Raw genomic sequence first — 15,798 nt, forward strand, 5'->3', positions numbered from 1 at the left:
AGGGACGATGTTCGCCAACCATTCAACGTATCGAGTTGTACTTCGATCGAGAATCATCGGGGGGGGGGGGTTGGCAGAACGGTTTACAACCAAGTTTAATGTGTAATTCTTGCTCAACGAACGTTCAATCTAAACCAAGCATCTCATGGTAACTCCAAGCAAAACAATCCTTCAATTCCTTAAGTAAATTACAAAGCTTGATTTTCATAGGTTGGGGTAACAAAGCACTAATAAATAAAGGTTGCGAGTCTTCAGCCGTTCCAACATTTATTTCCTCTGAATGGTCATTGACTTGGGGTCGACTGTCTTCGAGCTCGGCCGAGGCAGCTTAAACCTTGTCAAGTGGTAAAACTAGATCGTTGTCTCATTCGACAAGAAACTCTACCAAGTTCACGCCCGAATTCGGTTGTTTGGAAATAGCATGCCAATGGGTCAACAATCATTCCATGGTGGATGAAACTGTGGCCTGGCATCTATCTTGTTTGGTATCAGACATCAGGATCGCCAATCAAGTCAGCCAACCCAAGTTTCGTTGAATCTTGATGCACAGTCTCGGCGCCTACCACAATGATTTTCTGAATTGAGATGCGAGTCAACTGTCATTTCTCTTTAAAACCTTGCAAGGTGATGTAGCCGACGTGATCGTCATAATAGCGAGCTTGAATCATATTCACTTCGAACGATTGATTGTCGGCCGGATAAACCACGACCGTTTTGCCTTCCCAGAAGATAAGGACCTGATATAATGACAAGGAGATGCAACTTGTTTAATAGATCCAATCACGACCAAGCAATGTAGCTCGGTCTTCGAATCAACTATGAAAAACGCGATCATGTGATTACGACCTGCGATATTTACGTCTAACATAAGCACTCCCTTGGTCTGGGATTTGTCATCAACAAAGCTGCTCATGGTGACCCCTGATGGAATAAGTTCGTCGTTGGAACAACGTAATACCTTCATGATAGCAACGAGCATGATGTTGAATGTTGCTCCACAATCGACCAAAATTTTGGAGACCGAATATCCGTCAACATGAGTCATAACATATAATGGCTTCAAATGATGGAGACTAACTAATGAAGAATGAGGAAACAATTTGGCAATAGCTGCTTTGAGTTTATCTTCTTTTGTTGCAAGCTCAATCTCTTCGACGGCCACAAAAATCGACTTGCGTGGCTTCTTCGGCAACCACGCTGCCGTCCAGGAAATTTGGTTGGGATGCGATTGGTTGGAACTCAGCAGGTAAAACATGGACCATGTTGATTTCCATATTGTCGATGACCGAATAACCCATCGGGTAGCGATCTTTTTCCTCTTGACTCTCAAACGAGGTATCCTACGCATGGGAAAGATCTATGTGATCGTTTTCGACTGAGGTCGAGCTATATTTATGTGGTATGTCCACTAAAGTCTTCTTGTTTTGCATGTTGACGTCTGGTTCACTCGGCGTTGGAATTGGGTCTTGGTCTGGTGACGTCATACGAGTTTGCTCCTGATATACGATGTGGGCGTCTCTCGTGTCAAGGTAAGCATCTAATCGTGCTATGCGTTCCTTTTCATAAGTTGTAAGGCTGAATAGAGAGACGGCTAAAAAGACTTAAAAATGGTATCGCAAATATTGAAGGTCTTCGAGAGAGAAGGGAAGTTCGGCAATGTTAATATCAGTATATAGATCTACCTCAAAGCTAAAAACTCGAGCCTCACGTATATGCTGGAACCTAGCTTTTATCCTTGGATCCGACGTCTTTTGCATGATCTATTCAGCATCGGGGCAAGTTAGAACGAGATCGAGAGTATCTTGGCATGCTTTCAACAAGCCATATAAATCATTTGTCAAATGCTTCTTGTGAAATTCCCGCAAGTATTCTAATGCTTCACCAAGAAATGGCGGGTGGAGATTTCATCTGACTCTGATCAACGGTTCATGTGTAGGTAACTGGGGAAGTTTGCTCTCGACCTCCCTCTGGAAGTGTTCGAGGCGAGTCTTTATTTCCTTAGGTCAAAGAAGAAGTTTGATTCACTTTTTAGATTCTTTAATCGTGGTTTCAAAATCACGATCAATTACCTTTCTCCCTTGGAGCAGCTCAGTCATGATCGCCGGAGGTTGTTGGTTATCTTCATTATCAGACGTTTCCTTCGGCTGCCATTTGGTAGCCGAACTATCCTGAGTTGCTCGTCGACGGGCCATGAAGTCCATTTTTTGGCACCGACGTTTATGTGATTTAGACAACGCAGTATATATACCGGTAGGGGAGTTATAAGTATACCAGCACTGATCACGTGGCTCAAGAAGTCTGAATGTGAGCTGAGTTGCAGGTGAACTTGAATTGCCAGAGTTGCGTGCATAATAATCCTCGTTATACAATGGCGTGTTGAAATCGAGGCGTCCTCTAGCCGAAGATGGCTTGTTATCTTGTACTTAAGGGCCAAACCTATCAAAAACTTCATGGCGTTGGCCTGTACCGAGCACCTTTTGGGATGTTACCGCAACTATGGGCACTTGTTGCGGTCTTTCGACCCAATGTGGCTTTTCCTTTGGCTCAGCTAAGATAACACTCGCTTTGCATCGACTACATAAAACCATGGGCTCGTTAGTTTCCTCTACGCTAGAGTCCGACATTAACTCAACGAAACCTGGTCCCGTTAAATCTTTGGGTGGCTTGTTTGAAAATAAATCAATCTTCAATCATGGCGAAGAGTTATGCTTTGGGACATATTGCATTGGAATGAACTCAACCTTTCCTTTTCCTTTATCCCTAGGCAGATGGGCATCTACCATGCTTACCGTCGCCGTAGGGAAAAGATCGGTATCAACACCCATTTATTTCTCAGTGAACTTGAGCTTACCATTATCAATCCAGCTTTGAATGGCATCGCGAAATACGACACAATTAGTTGTCATATGCTTGTTCGAATCATGGTATTTGCAATATGTCTTGCCTTTTAAATCATCAGCCTTAGGAATGTTATGCCCTGGCCAAAGCTTGACAATTTTCGCGAGCAACAACTAGTCGAAGATGGCGTCGGCCTTAGTGATGTCGAAAGTATAAACTTTTGACATTTTGATGGTAGCTTCTTCAGAGGCCAAACTGGTTTTGGCATCCTTGGAGTTAGCATGAGCCAATGCTTTACATATGTATGGCTTGTCAATCATTATCTCGGCCTTGTCAATATTGGCATATTGGGGTTCTTTGCCTTTAGCCGATGCATAACTAACCGTAAGGTTCTTGTAGATCGTTCCTCGGGATAGAGACTTTGAGATCTTTTCTTCCTAAAGCAAGTAATCGTATTGCTCGACATGTTGAGCTAGTTCGTACATATCTCGGAAGTTTGCCCCCAAGAATTTCTTTTTGTACTCCACATCCAAGCCATTTAATGCGAGCCTAATGAACTCGACTTCAGAGAAAGTACTCGGCACCTGTTTCTAGTCGACTTAAACCTCGTAAGGTATTCCATTGGTGATTCGCCAGAAACTTGAGCCATGCAAGCCAAATGAGATACTGACACGTCCATCACTGGCCGCTATAATTGGTCATGAAATTTCTCGACTAGTTCTTCCCAACTTTGGGTGGAGTTGGGTGGAAGGTTAATATACCATACGAATGCCAAGCTGGTTAATGAGAAATTGAACAATTGAAGCTTATGGAAATCATTGTTGACGTCCCCATATTGAGCAGTGAATCGAGCCACGTGTTCTAATGACGATAAGGATGACTCTTCAGTGAAAATACTGAAGTCCATAATTTTGAATCCTTTAGGGTACTCGAACTTTTCTACGAAGGTTGGATATGGGTAAATGAATTTCGGAAACTTCGACCCCTTTTTTAAGGCTGAATCGATCATTCTCTGAACCTCGACCATATCAATAAATGTTGGTTTTGCTCCTTGGTCAAATCTATCCGATCTACTGCTTGACCCACCTCTCTTTTCCAAATCGATCTTTTTGAGCTGAGCAAATCTTATCTCGGCTTGTATCACCAACAATAGATTATTCTTAAGTGGAGGCTGTCGGGAACAATAGACGGGTCCACCTTCGTGGGCTTTATTAACCAGTAGTTCGAGCAACCTGGTATGTGTAGCACTATTATCACGCATCTCTTCGAGTATACTTTTTATCTTTTGACTAGATATTTGCTCAAATTGCCGAGATTGCTCTTCAAGTCGTCGTCGAATAAACGACCTAGTTGGTGGATTAAAAGGCTCACAACCATCCTCGTCACAATCCTCTACTAATCCTTCAACAAAAATGCTTTTTGTCGCTTTGGTGGGGACTTCTACATCACGAGTCTGACCGCCGAGACTAACTTCCTTCTCTCAACTTGTTGCACTTATGGCTTCAGGTGTCATGGCAACAGAAGGATTATGTGCCTGTGGCAAGCCATCTTGTCTTAGGTTTTCGACTGTTGGTGGAAGATTAGTCGTTGACTTACCCATGATTATTTTCATTTTTATTGACCGTGTCTCAATGGTCATGGACTTCGTAGTTTTAGCATTGTGTCCCACCGGACGTGCCAAAATGTTGATCCTAAAAACTACCAAGCCTACGTGGTGCGTAGGCCTCGTAACTAATAAGCTAACTACGTCTTTCGATTATGTGCGGGGCATGCCAACTCGACAGCCAAGCTCGGTCGGTGAGTAAAATGTGTTGATGTTGTGTCGAGCGTGTTGCTGACGTCTTGATCTTGTAACTGCGGCCGAGGAAGGAACACGTCTCGGCCTTTGGGTTCTAGAGCCTGAAGACAAGGCTGTTAGTTCTGCGAAGTTCAATTTCAAATTCGGCTTTCAATGTGTCGAATGTAGTAACCTAGTAACACCTCACTTCGCTGAGAAGGCTAATGAGATGACCTCTACCAACAAGGACTTGAAAATCCTTGTTGACTGAGACTTGGATAAATAACTAGTCGGTCTCGAAGCAGTGCTATCTAACCAAATTGAAAGTGCTCCTCGATAGACTGATTCTACCGCTCTAATGTTGTTTATCCAAACTGAAGATGTCGTTGGTTGCCTTCATAATGTTGTTTATCCAAACTGATGATGTGCTGGTGAGAAGAAAAAGGAAAAGGATAAAATTCTCAGGGTTGTTGAGAAGCTTTTAGCAGGGCAATTTATGTGTTGAATTGGAGAGAGCTTGAATAATGCACTCCCTTCTCTATTTATAATAGCCAACCCCCTCATGGTCAAGCTAGAATCGTATTCAGATTAGAACTCCTTAACCTAATCTAATTAGGTCTCGACCAATCTTGACTCTAATAGGACTCTAAACCAAGCTGTAAAACAAACCAGATTCATCACCTAATTCTTAGCATCCTTAACCTTACGACTCCTCGACTACTTCACTCTTATCTAAACCAATTCCTTTCGCAATAGGATTCGGCCGACCTTAACTGGACGGCCTACAAGAAAATTCTAAATGCCATTAGGCCAAGAATAATCCCAGGCTCAGCCCAAAATAATATTTGGGCCCAAACAGAAAATATACATGGAAGTATCTGAATGACTTACATGTACTCATTCAAATAAGTTCTAGACTACAACACCCTCTCGGTTTAGATGAGGCTTTCACTTTACAGATGCAGAACAATTCGGGCATATGTGGTATACTTATCTAAGTAAATATCTGATCATTAGGGATAATGCCCTTGCGTTTACAAAATCCGAAATTGCTAGAGTTGCAGTTTATGTCAATGATATGAATCTCACAAAAACTCCGGAAGAGCTTAAGAAAACTGACTCATAACTGAAGTTGAACTTTGACATGAAAAATCTTGGGAAAACTTGACGCTACCTCGACCTTAAGTTTTGTGCATAGTTCTGATTATATTCTGGTCTACCAGTCAAACTAAATCCAGAAGGTGATGCTTCCGAGTATAATTTTGTCATTTATACGCTTGATGCAATTGAGACCTTTATGAAGGTTATTGAGCATGAGGTTCCATATTGGAACGTAGGGGGCCATATCTTAGTGTAATTGGTGTTTATTGTACTTAACTCAATGCAATAGATCGTACATCTCAAGTTATTCACTGAATCATACTCTCTGTCTGATCCGCACAAGGTGCGTTCCCAAATGGTTATGTTACCGTTACGGAACACCACAATATCTTGGAGGTCAACCAGATAGACCTCAGTTGCAAAATCTTTGAATTATTCCAAGACTCACCGTACTTCATCACGTGAGAGATATAGTCGAGAACTCTTGTTAAGCATATTTGAAGTTCCTGCGATTTTCATTCATCATTGAGTCTCAACAACGATTCATGAAGACAATGTCATATGTATCGACCAGATCATGATACATCCAACAAGTTAATGCCAAGAATATTGTGTCTACATCAACAAAAGCATCTGAAGACTGAAGTCAAGCAGTTCGATCCTAGACAACCTTGCCGACCTCTACACGGAGTCACTGCCGAAGTCTACCTTCCAAAAGATTGTCCAAGAAATTGGTATGCATAACTTTCTCGTTTACAATGCTTATAGTTTCATTTGGAAATTCTGTCAAACTCATGAGGAGTATCCAGAAGTATGCTTACTTGACCTTAATGTATTCTTTTTTCCTATGCTTAAGAACACTTTCCCATTGGGTTTTTGCTACCTTACTAGGTTTTGACAAGCCACCCATCCTAGGCAGGTCATACCCTTGAATACGTTCTACTTACGTCATGAAGATATATAGTTTTGGCTTAATGCAACTTCTCACTTTTCTCCTTTGACTATGGGCTTTTGTCCCACCTTGAGTTTTGCCATAGTGAGGTTTTGTGAGTTTTACCATCTATGCATTCTTCCGTTGGTTGTGAGACTTGCATTCGCTACTTTTGTCAACTAGACGAGATGACTTTATCAATTGCTTCTACATTTGCCTGAAGATCTTATGCGCTATCTACTTGAGTATTTGCACGTTCAAAAGGGGGAGTGTTGTGATATACATTCTAATACATATTGTGATTGTGTAAATCATAAGTAGAGATAGATTAGGAATCCTTTGGGATTTAGAAAATCTTTCCTAATAGACTTTATATTACTTGTTGAGCAAGTTTCTATCCTCTTTAGAGCATCTCCAGTGAAGTCCCTAAATAGGGAAAACCACCGTATAAAATGAGTATAAAACAAATATAGAGACAAAAATGAATCTCCAATAGATCGGATGGTCAGTCCCTAAAGTATAGGGACTTACCGAATACATAGTGTATGTCCTCCCATATAGGGACTGTATAGGGATAATCTTAAGTAAAAAAAATATGCACCTAATCAAACTATCACGTAAAATCATAAAAACTCTAAATTTAGGGATTCTATTATAAGGACTTTACCATTGGAGACAATATTCCTTTAGGAACACAAAAATTTCCTTTTAAGTCCTCAAATGAGTACTTAGAAGTAGTGGTGGTAATCCCTAAATAGGGACTTCAATTGGAGATACTCTTCTTACCATAAATAAAGGTACAATGACTAGAGAATAACATACAAAATTCCTCAAAGCTATTCTCCACTCTCTTTCTCTCTATGACATGCCCCCCCCCTGATTCTCCTTGAATTAAATATAAGCCACAACAGAATAGAAATATATCCATGTTTTCAAAAAGTTTAACTCCACAATAAATTTTAAGAACCAGTTGAATGGAAGTTTCTCTATATAAGAAGCGTGAACAAATTACATGGAAGTTTCTCTTTAAAAACTCGTAACTCATTTAAAGGTCCAAGAGTCAATTTGGGAAACCAATCCCAACTAGGAAATTACACTCCACCCACCCACTTTCGTATCCATTCAAAATTCAGCGCGTATTGTATTTCATCCTCCAATTTGGATTCCACAGAAACCACGTGGGTGTTTCTCTCTCCTTTCTCACACCCTTCCCTCAACCCTCCTATATAACCTCCTACCCACACCTCTTTCCTCTCAACGGCCCTCACAATTCCCCTAACACAAGCAATTCATCAAACACTTACACGCACGCTTCATCCAACATGGCAGCCAATTCCCGGACGCTCGAAATCAAGGTGATCTCCGCCGAGAACCTGCAATTAGATCGAAAACCCATCAAGAAAAACTCCTCCGTGACCGTCCGGACCGACACTAACAGCCAGTTTCGCACCACGGAGATGGACACAGAAGGCGGCGCCTACCCACGGTGGAACGAAAAGCTCGTGCTCGATTTGCCAACGCACTCGATGTCCTTCACGGTGGAGGTCCAATGCAAGACTTCGTCCGGCGTCAGGACGATCGGGACAGCGACGATTCCGGCGTCGGATTTTGTTGGCGGGTACGTGCCGGAGGGTTACCTGCATTTTTTGAGTTACAGGCTGAGGAATCACAAGGGGGAGAGGAATGGGATTATTAATATTTCTGTGAGGATGAAGGTTCAGGAGATGTACGCTTGTGCAAGTTCAACGACGTGGCCTCACTCGGCGATGGGGTTTCCGGCGGCTGGGAACAGTAGTTTTGGCGGCGGCGTTGTGACCGGAGTTCCGGTTTGGTATGGTGCATATCAGAAAAATTGTTGAAGAATCAAGTCACAATATTTTGAGCGTAAATATTAGAGGGTTTAGACTTTTGGTTAAGGAGAATACAAACTCAATTTGATGCATTCATTTAATTCATTGTTACAACACTTATTGTTTTTGTTTTGATTAAAAGAATTTTTCTGAACATATTATGGTGATTGTAATTCTTATTATCAATTCTCAGATGTAATTGATCTGGTAACCGAAAACGAGGAATTGATCTCATACCGGTTCTTACACTGCTATTTTCCCTACTTCTCTAATAATGTACAGAAAACCCATTTCCTTAACCACAGTGGCTCAATAGTTGGGAACGAATTCCAAGATCGTATTTTACACGATACATCTTGGGTTCCATTGCTGACGTTGATATATCACACAATGGTAGCCAGGGGCAGATGGGGCGTTGGGGGTGTGCAAACGGTGCAGTGGCACAATTGGGGTCCCCAAAATTTTTGATCCTCCTATATATTCATATGAGTATGAATTTCTATAAAAAAAATAAAAATTTATTACATCGATATAATTTTACACTAAGGGAAGAGAGAGTTTGGCTATAAGCCACACAATGGGCAACCTAATTTGGTATTGAATTCACTATCTACGAGATTCGAACCTAAGACCTCTCATTTCCAAGTGAAGAGGAATACCACCAGACCGTAATACTGAATGGCTTCTATAAAAAAAAGTTTTAAATTAAAACGAAAAATCATCATCGTATGATTTTATCTATATTACAATTGATCACGTAGAGGTTATACTTTTTTTTTTTTTTTTTGTACAAACAATATTTTCTACACTAAGGAGAAGGGATGAGTTTAGCCTCATAATGGGTTAACAATAATTTGGTTCAAATTCTCCTTTGGCCAGACTCGAACCTAAGACCTCTCACTTAGAAGTGAAGAGAAATACTACTTAATTGTAGTACTAAGTGGCAATAGAGCTAATACTTAATATGTTAATTTTATAGTTTTCTATACTAATAAAAACTTGTGTATTACTTTCTTCCGCTTTCCTATTAAACAATAAAAAACTAACTAGTGTATTATTTTCTTCTACAAATACAAACATACTTTCATATCTCTCTTTCAGTTGTGCTCCATTTTTTTCACAGATGAACCCTAAATCATGATTTTATGTTGAAAATTATTCAATTAGTAAGAGTGAGATATGGATTTCAATTAATTTTGATTATTGATTGTTGAGCTTTATGAATATATCGTCCAAATTTTTTTTTTTTTTTTTTTTAAATAAGGAGGGCCTTTTTATTAAATTTGCACAAGGCCCCTAAAATGTCAGAGACGGCCCTGGCCAAGGGAGACTGAAATGGCTTTGTTAGTTTTTCTTACCCTAAAAGGCTAGATTGTCGTGGTGAAACAACCAACCGGTCTCATTTAAAAGATTAAAAAAAAAAAATTCACTTCCTCTGATTTTTGGTTTAAACAACTTATGTACAATATGCCCACAGCAGGCAGCTGTACTACATTTATATTATATATACTAAACCAATTTACGCAGAAGGGAAACGGTGGTTCAAATTCGCTATGGTATTTGAAACAGCTGATAGCAGCAACGGTCGAATAACGCACACCACCTTTGACTTGATTAACCAGTGGTTGGGAGAAACACGTTACTGAAAAACCTAAGACAATCTACCACTTTCGAGTGACATTCTCTCACTTGTCGTTTATTTAAAGTTACCTTATCAAAATTTTGAGGACCCAATAAAAGTGTTGATCTCTGTATTAAAAATTAATGAGTAATTGTTCTTTTCAGTAATGCCATTAAAACTTACATCCAAAATATAGAAAGCGTGAGGAGGAAGACTTTGATTCAGCCCACTGAACTTGACTTATTTTTTTTTCTTTTCTGGTTTATAGACTTTAAATGGAAAATAAGAATGAAAATTTTAATAGAATTACCCAAACGAACAATTGCATTGCATTGTATTGTGACAAGTTCAAAGAACAATACTCATAAAATTTTAATTAATGGACCAAAGCTCTTATTCCACTATAACTTTGGGACTAATCCAATCTGCTTTTAAAAATGAAAATGTCTATTATTTATTAATGCCTAATCCTTCATGAAAAATAGGGGAAATTATAGCAATAGTCTCTTAACTTTAACCTAATTGTAGCAATAATCCGTCAACTAAAAATTCATGACTACTATTAGTCCCTTAACTTATCAAAACGTGCATCTACAGTCATTTTTATAAACTCCGTCAAAACTTCCGTCAAAATAAGTCACTTGCCACCCACATGAGGCTAAATCCAAGACAAATATGAAAAATCAAATGAAAAAATTTGTAACAATGATCCCTCAACTTTTACCCAATTGGAGAAATGGTTATTCAACTTTAACCCAATTAGAGCAATGGTCCCTCAACTTTAACCCAATTGTAGCAATGGTCATTCCAACATGAGTCATTTTGACGAAGTTAACGAAAATGACCATAATTGCTTGTTTTGATGAGTTAAGGGACCAATGATCATGGATTTTAGTTGATGGACCATTGCTCCAATTGGGTTAAAGTTGAGAGACCATAGCTACAATTTTCAAAAAAATAATCCCCAACTCATTAATTAAGCCTGGTAACCATCTATTACATTTTCTTATTTAGCATTACAAGAAGTTAGTTTACACTAACTTTACATAATATATCGATTTTGGTTTCCATAATATCGACATATATTTGATCCCGTTACCGTTCACACTAGTCCGATTTCATGTCGGTCACGGGGCTTTAAAATGTTGAACTTGCACATAGGGAAGGTAGCATTGATATGTAACCATTTGTCTATGCAAGTGCAGTGAAAATGATGCTGGCAAGGAAGTTGGCGTAGTTCTGCTCCATTCTCGTACACAGAATGGCAGATGCAGCATTCCTGCAATTTACCAAAAACATTCATGTCAACACGGCCGCGGCAGTCTAGTCATATACTTTTTCACAGTGATGATTTGCTAAATCGAACATCGAATGATCACTTGCGTGCATATTAGACATAACGAAATACAACTGTAAGTATAAAGGCACGAGAACTTACAGCATCAGCCTGGGAAATAGGATGCTCGGTTGGTGCGTTGGTGTCACATTCGGTCATGAATCCTTCGAAAGCTTGGACCTGACCATTAACTTTCTCCGAGTTACGTACCCTTCTGAATTTGAACTTTGGCAATCTATGAATCTCTTCATCTGTTGCTCCGTCCAGTTTCATGCACAAATCGTATGAAGTCAAGTCATATAAGCGTATATGATTGAGGTGTAATCAAGAATCCAAAACTTCTTTCATTTTTTTCGCCCTTCATTAATATAGAGCTTACTACCTAATGCAAAATCAATAGGTTCTACAGAAAAAGGAAATGATTGATTCTTCAATCCAGAACGTCACATGGCATTTGGATGACCCGTATAAAACTCAAACTTCGGCAAAAAATAGGAAGCATGAGATCTAATGCTTCAACATTAAAAAGGGAGTTCACATCTGGTTCACGATGAAAATCAAGGAGGACTGAATTCACTAACAGTTTAGCATTCATTATAAATATCAAATGGGATTAAATGAGTCAGAAGCCTTCACATGTATCAGAGCATCTCCAAGGGGGAGATGTAATTTGGGATGTAATTACATCTTAAATCTCCGGCAGACGATAGAGAATCTCACTCCAGTTAGTTGGATGCACTTATGAAATACAAATTTGGGAATTTAATCTCAACGGTTTAGGGTTTAAGCAAGAAAGTAATTACTGCACTTCATCTTTCCACTCTCTTCACGTGTTTCACTCATTCTCGCACTTGTTTTGGGCCCGCCAGAGCACGATGCAAAACAGATACAAATTTGCAGCTATGTATTCGTTTGTCGGCTAGTTGTTGGTTTTACAGCCCAAATACAACTTCCACTGGAACATGAGATCTAAATGTGCCTATACATCTCCATTTAGCACTGCAGATGCTCCCTCACTTTGTCAAATAATACAAGAAACCACAAACATACAGAACACAACGACTGGTAAAGCTATTAGCCTATTAGCCAATCGCCCCATAGTCATGTATCATCGGTTTCCATTCACATATTTCCATATTTGTGCACAATTCGCATGACACGTGCATCGAGGAGATCTATTAACTTGCCTATTATTACTGAATATGCTACGTCATTTTGTTTTTTTTTTTCTACATGTAGAGGTATATCATATAATCACGTAAACCATGTATTTTAAGCTTAGATGAGAGCTAATTTTTTTAATTTATCTCATGTCACATGATCAGAGGAAAGATTATATGAAGCTACCACTATCTAGACAATAAACTAAAGCTTGCATACAATCCTTATGGAGGTATACCTGATCTGTCACGGCATATAAGATTGCCATTATGCATGGCAGAAAGCAGCAGACTGCAAGCAGTGGGAAAGAGAATTCAAGTTAGTGAATGACTTTACACTCAAGTAGTGGGCAAGAGAATTCAAGTGTTTATATTGCATTACCATAGATGAACCCTAGATGGGTGTATTTATACCGTAGGGAGAAAAACATTTTTAGGATAGAATCCTCGCTCTAGGTTAGAAGAATCCTAGAGGATCTAGATGTAGATATTACACCCTCTTACGAGTTGTGATTATTTGTGGCGCACGAGGATGATTAGTGTCTGTTCTGCATGACTCTGGAATGTTATAGCTAAGGAGCGCCAATTCCTGGATTGTAAAAACTCGAAGACTTACAGTATCTGATTGTGTCCATATCCGAATCAAATCGCCTGTCTTGCAGACTAAGCATGGTCATCTAGCGGAGTAGCTAGGACTCTGCCTAGTGTCCTAGAGCAGAGTGATGGTGGCACAACTACTCTTTTTGATATAGCTCTGCTCGGAGCTAGTGAGTCCATGACTAGACTTCTGAAGTAATTGTATTCAAATCAAACTTACTCCAGCCTCGAAAAATCATAGTTCCACACATGTGATAAGTCAAGTAGTGAGGAGAGATGTGTGAATGTGTGTATCTATCATATGGACGTTACAACGTCACTATATTCGTACTATCTGTATGTTATATTTATGTAGAAGAACTTATCCACACGAGGATAAGAAAGAATGAGAATTACATGTATTGCGACAACATTTTCATGTGTAGCAGTTGTACCAAAAACTGTCTCCATGCGATTATTGAAAAATAAGGAGTAGAGATAATCCATATTTTCAAAAAGTTTTAACTCCGCAATAAATTATAGGAAAATTGATAGAAATGACCCATTTTCTTAATCCTAGGATCAAAATTAGATTTTACGGAAATGCACAAAGCATGCACACGGTATGCACAACAATATGACAGAAATAAGATTTTTCCTACACCTTAAAATAACCTAGTTGCCCTCGTATATAAATAGATTATTTCCTCTAACCCAATCACCGTTTGCACATTTCTCCGGAAATCTCTCTTCCCAAAACCCACGCCTTTGCACGAACCCTAGTCACCTCTCTCTCCTGAAATGGGATCCATTCATAATCCACTGCCTCTGCTGTTTTCTGGAAAATCCCTTCACTCATGAGCTCCTCTTATTCCTTCAATTTGGTAATCATACTACGGATGGGCATTATGCCGCGCCCCCCCCCCCCCCCCTCACTCCTCTTGTCCCTTCATGATGTGCACGACTTGTGCATGATGTGCACTAATTATGCATGGTTGCATGACTTATGCATGACCGATTTGTCTTATCTTAGTCCAAAGATTTAAAAAATTGCTCATGTTTGTCTATTTCCTTAAATTGGAAGAACTAATTGCTTGAAAGTTTCTCTCCACTATGAATCCTATTACACGGAAGTTTCTCTAAGAAAAGTGAAACTCAATTAAAGGCCCAAGAGTCAACTTGGAAACCCCTGACTAGGAAAGTAAATTACATTTCTCCCACGCACTTTCCCATCCATTCCAAATTCGGCGCGTAGTGTATTTCATCGTCCAATTTGGATTCCACGGAAACCAGGTGGGTGTTTCTCTCTCCTTTCTCACACCCTTCCCTCAACACTCCTATATAACCTCCTACCCGCACCTCTTTCCTCCCTAACCCAAGCTGTCCATCAAACACGCGCACTCTTCATCCAACATGGCAGCCAATTCCCGGACGCTCGAAATCAAGGTGATCTCCGCCGAGAACCTGCAATTAGATCGAAAACCCATCAAGAAAAACGCCTCCGTGACCGTCCGGACCGACACCAACAGCCAGTTTCGCACCACGGACATGGACACTGAAGGCGGCGCCTACCCACGGTGGAATGAGACGCTCGTGCTCGACTTGCCAACGCACTCGAAGTCCATCACGGTGGAGGTCCAATGCAAGACTTCGTCCAGCGTCAGGACGATCGGGACGGCGACGATTCCGGCGTCGGATTTTGTTGGCGGGTACGTGCCGGAGGGTTACCTGCATTTTTTGAGTTACAGGCTGAGAGATCACAAGGGGGAAAGGAATGGGATTATTAATATTTCTGTGAGTATGGAAGCTCAGAAGATGTACGCTTATGCAAGTTCAACGACGTGGTCTAACTCGACGATGGGGTTTCCGGCGACTGGGAACAAAAGTTTTGGCAGCGGCGTTGTGACCGGAGTTCCGGTTTGGTATGGTGTGTATCAGAAAGATTATTGAAGTGAAGTCACAATATTTTGTGCATAAATATTAGAGGGTTTATGCTTTTGGTCAAGGAGAATACGAACTCAACGTGTTTTGTGTTCTTGTAGGAAATTTGATGCAACCATTCAATTCATTGTTACAATACATGATTAAAAGAAATTTTCTCAATATATTATAGAGATTGTAATTCTATATTATCCATTCTTGGATGCAATTGATCTGGTAAACGAAAACGAAGAATTAGATTGATCTCATATACCGGTTCTTTCTCTCTTATTGTGTAATACTAAACCAATTTACGCAGAAGAAGATAGGGAAACGTTAATGTGATATTTGAAACAGATGACGGCGGCAGCAGTCGAGTAACGCACACCACCCGACCACCTTTGACTTGATTAATTACTGGTTGGGAGAAACATGTTACTGAAAAACCTAACCACTAAAACAATCTCCCACTTTCTAGTATATTCTACCATTATTTACTAGTTACCTTGTAAAAATTTGTGGACCCAATAAAATTATTGATCTCTGAATTAAAAAGTCATGAATAAATGTTCTTTCGGGTAATTCTATTAAAATTACGTTTAAAATATAGAGTTTAAATGGGAATAAGGTTGAAATTTTTAACAGAATTAACCAAATGAACCATTCTGTTGCATTGCCTTGTGACAAA

General features: G+C 39.8%; 2 protein-coding genes across 2 annotated transcripts; both read left to right on the plus strand.

The window, feature by feature from the left end:
- The first annotated feature begins 7,916 nt into the window (after positions 1 to 7,916).
- On the plus strand, positions 7,917 to 8,803 carry LOC137735717 (BON1-associated protein 2-like). The gene has a single exon (XM_068475161.1). It carries the CDS (start codon positions 7,970 to 7,972, stop codon positions 8,504 to 8,506), a length of 537 nt encoding a protein of 178 aa, XP_068331262.1. The 5' UTR covers positions 7,917 to 7,969; the 3' UTR covers positions 8,507 to 8,803.
- A 5,775-nt stretch (positions 8,804 to 14,578) lies between these two features.
- On the plus strand, positions 14,579 to 15,661 carry LOC137735763 (BON1-associated protein 2-like). Its single transcript, XM_068475208.1, has one exon. The coding sequence runs from the start codon at positions 14,604 to 14,606 to the stop codon at positions 15,138 to 15,140; it is 537 nt and encodes a 178-aa protein (XP_068331309.1). The 5' UTR covers positions 14,579 to 14,603; the 3' UTR covers positions 15,141 to 15,661.
- Positions 15,662 to 15,798: the final 137 nt, after the last annotated feature.

The sequence above is a fragment of the Pyrus communis genome, chromosome 5, assembly GCF_963583255.1.
Source record: "Pyrus communis chromosome 5, drPyrComm1.1, whole genome shotgun sequence".
In the NCBI taxonomy this organism is placed as follows: Eukaryota; Viridiplantae; Streptophyta; class Magnoliopsida; order Rosales; family Rosaceae; genus Pyrus; species Pyrus communis.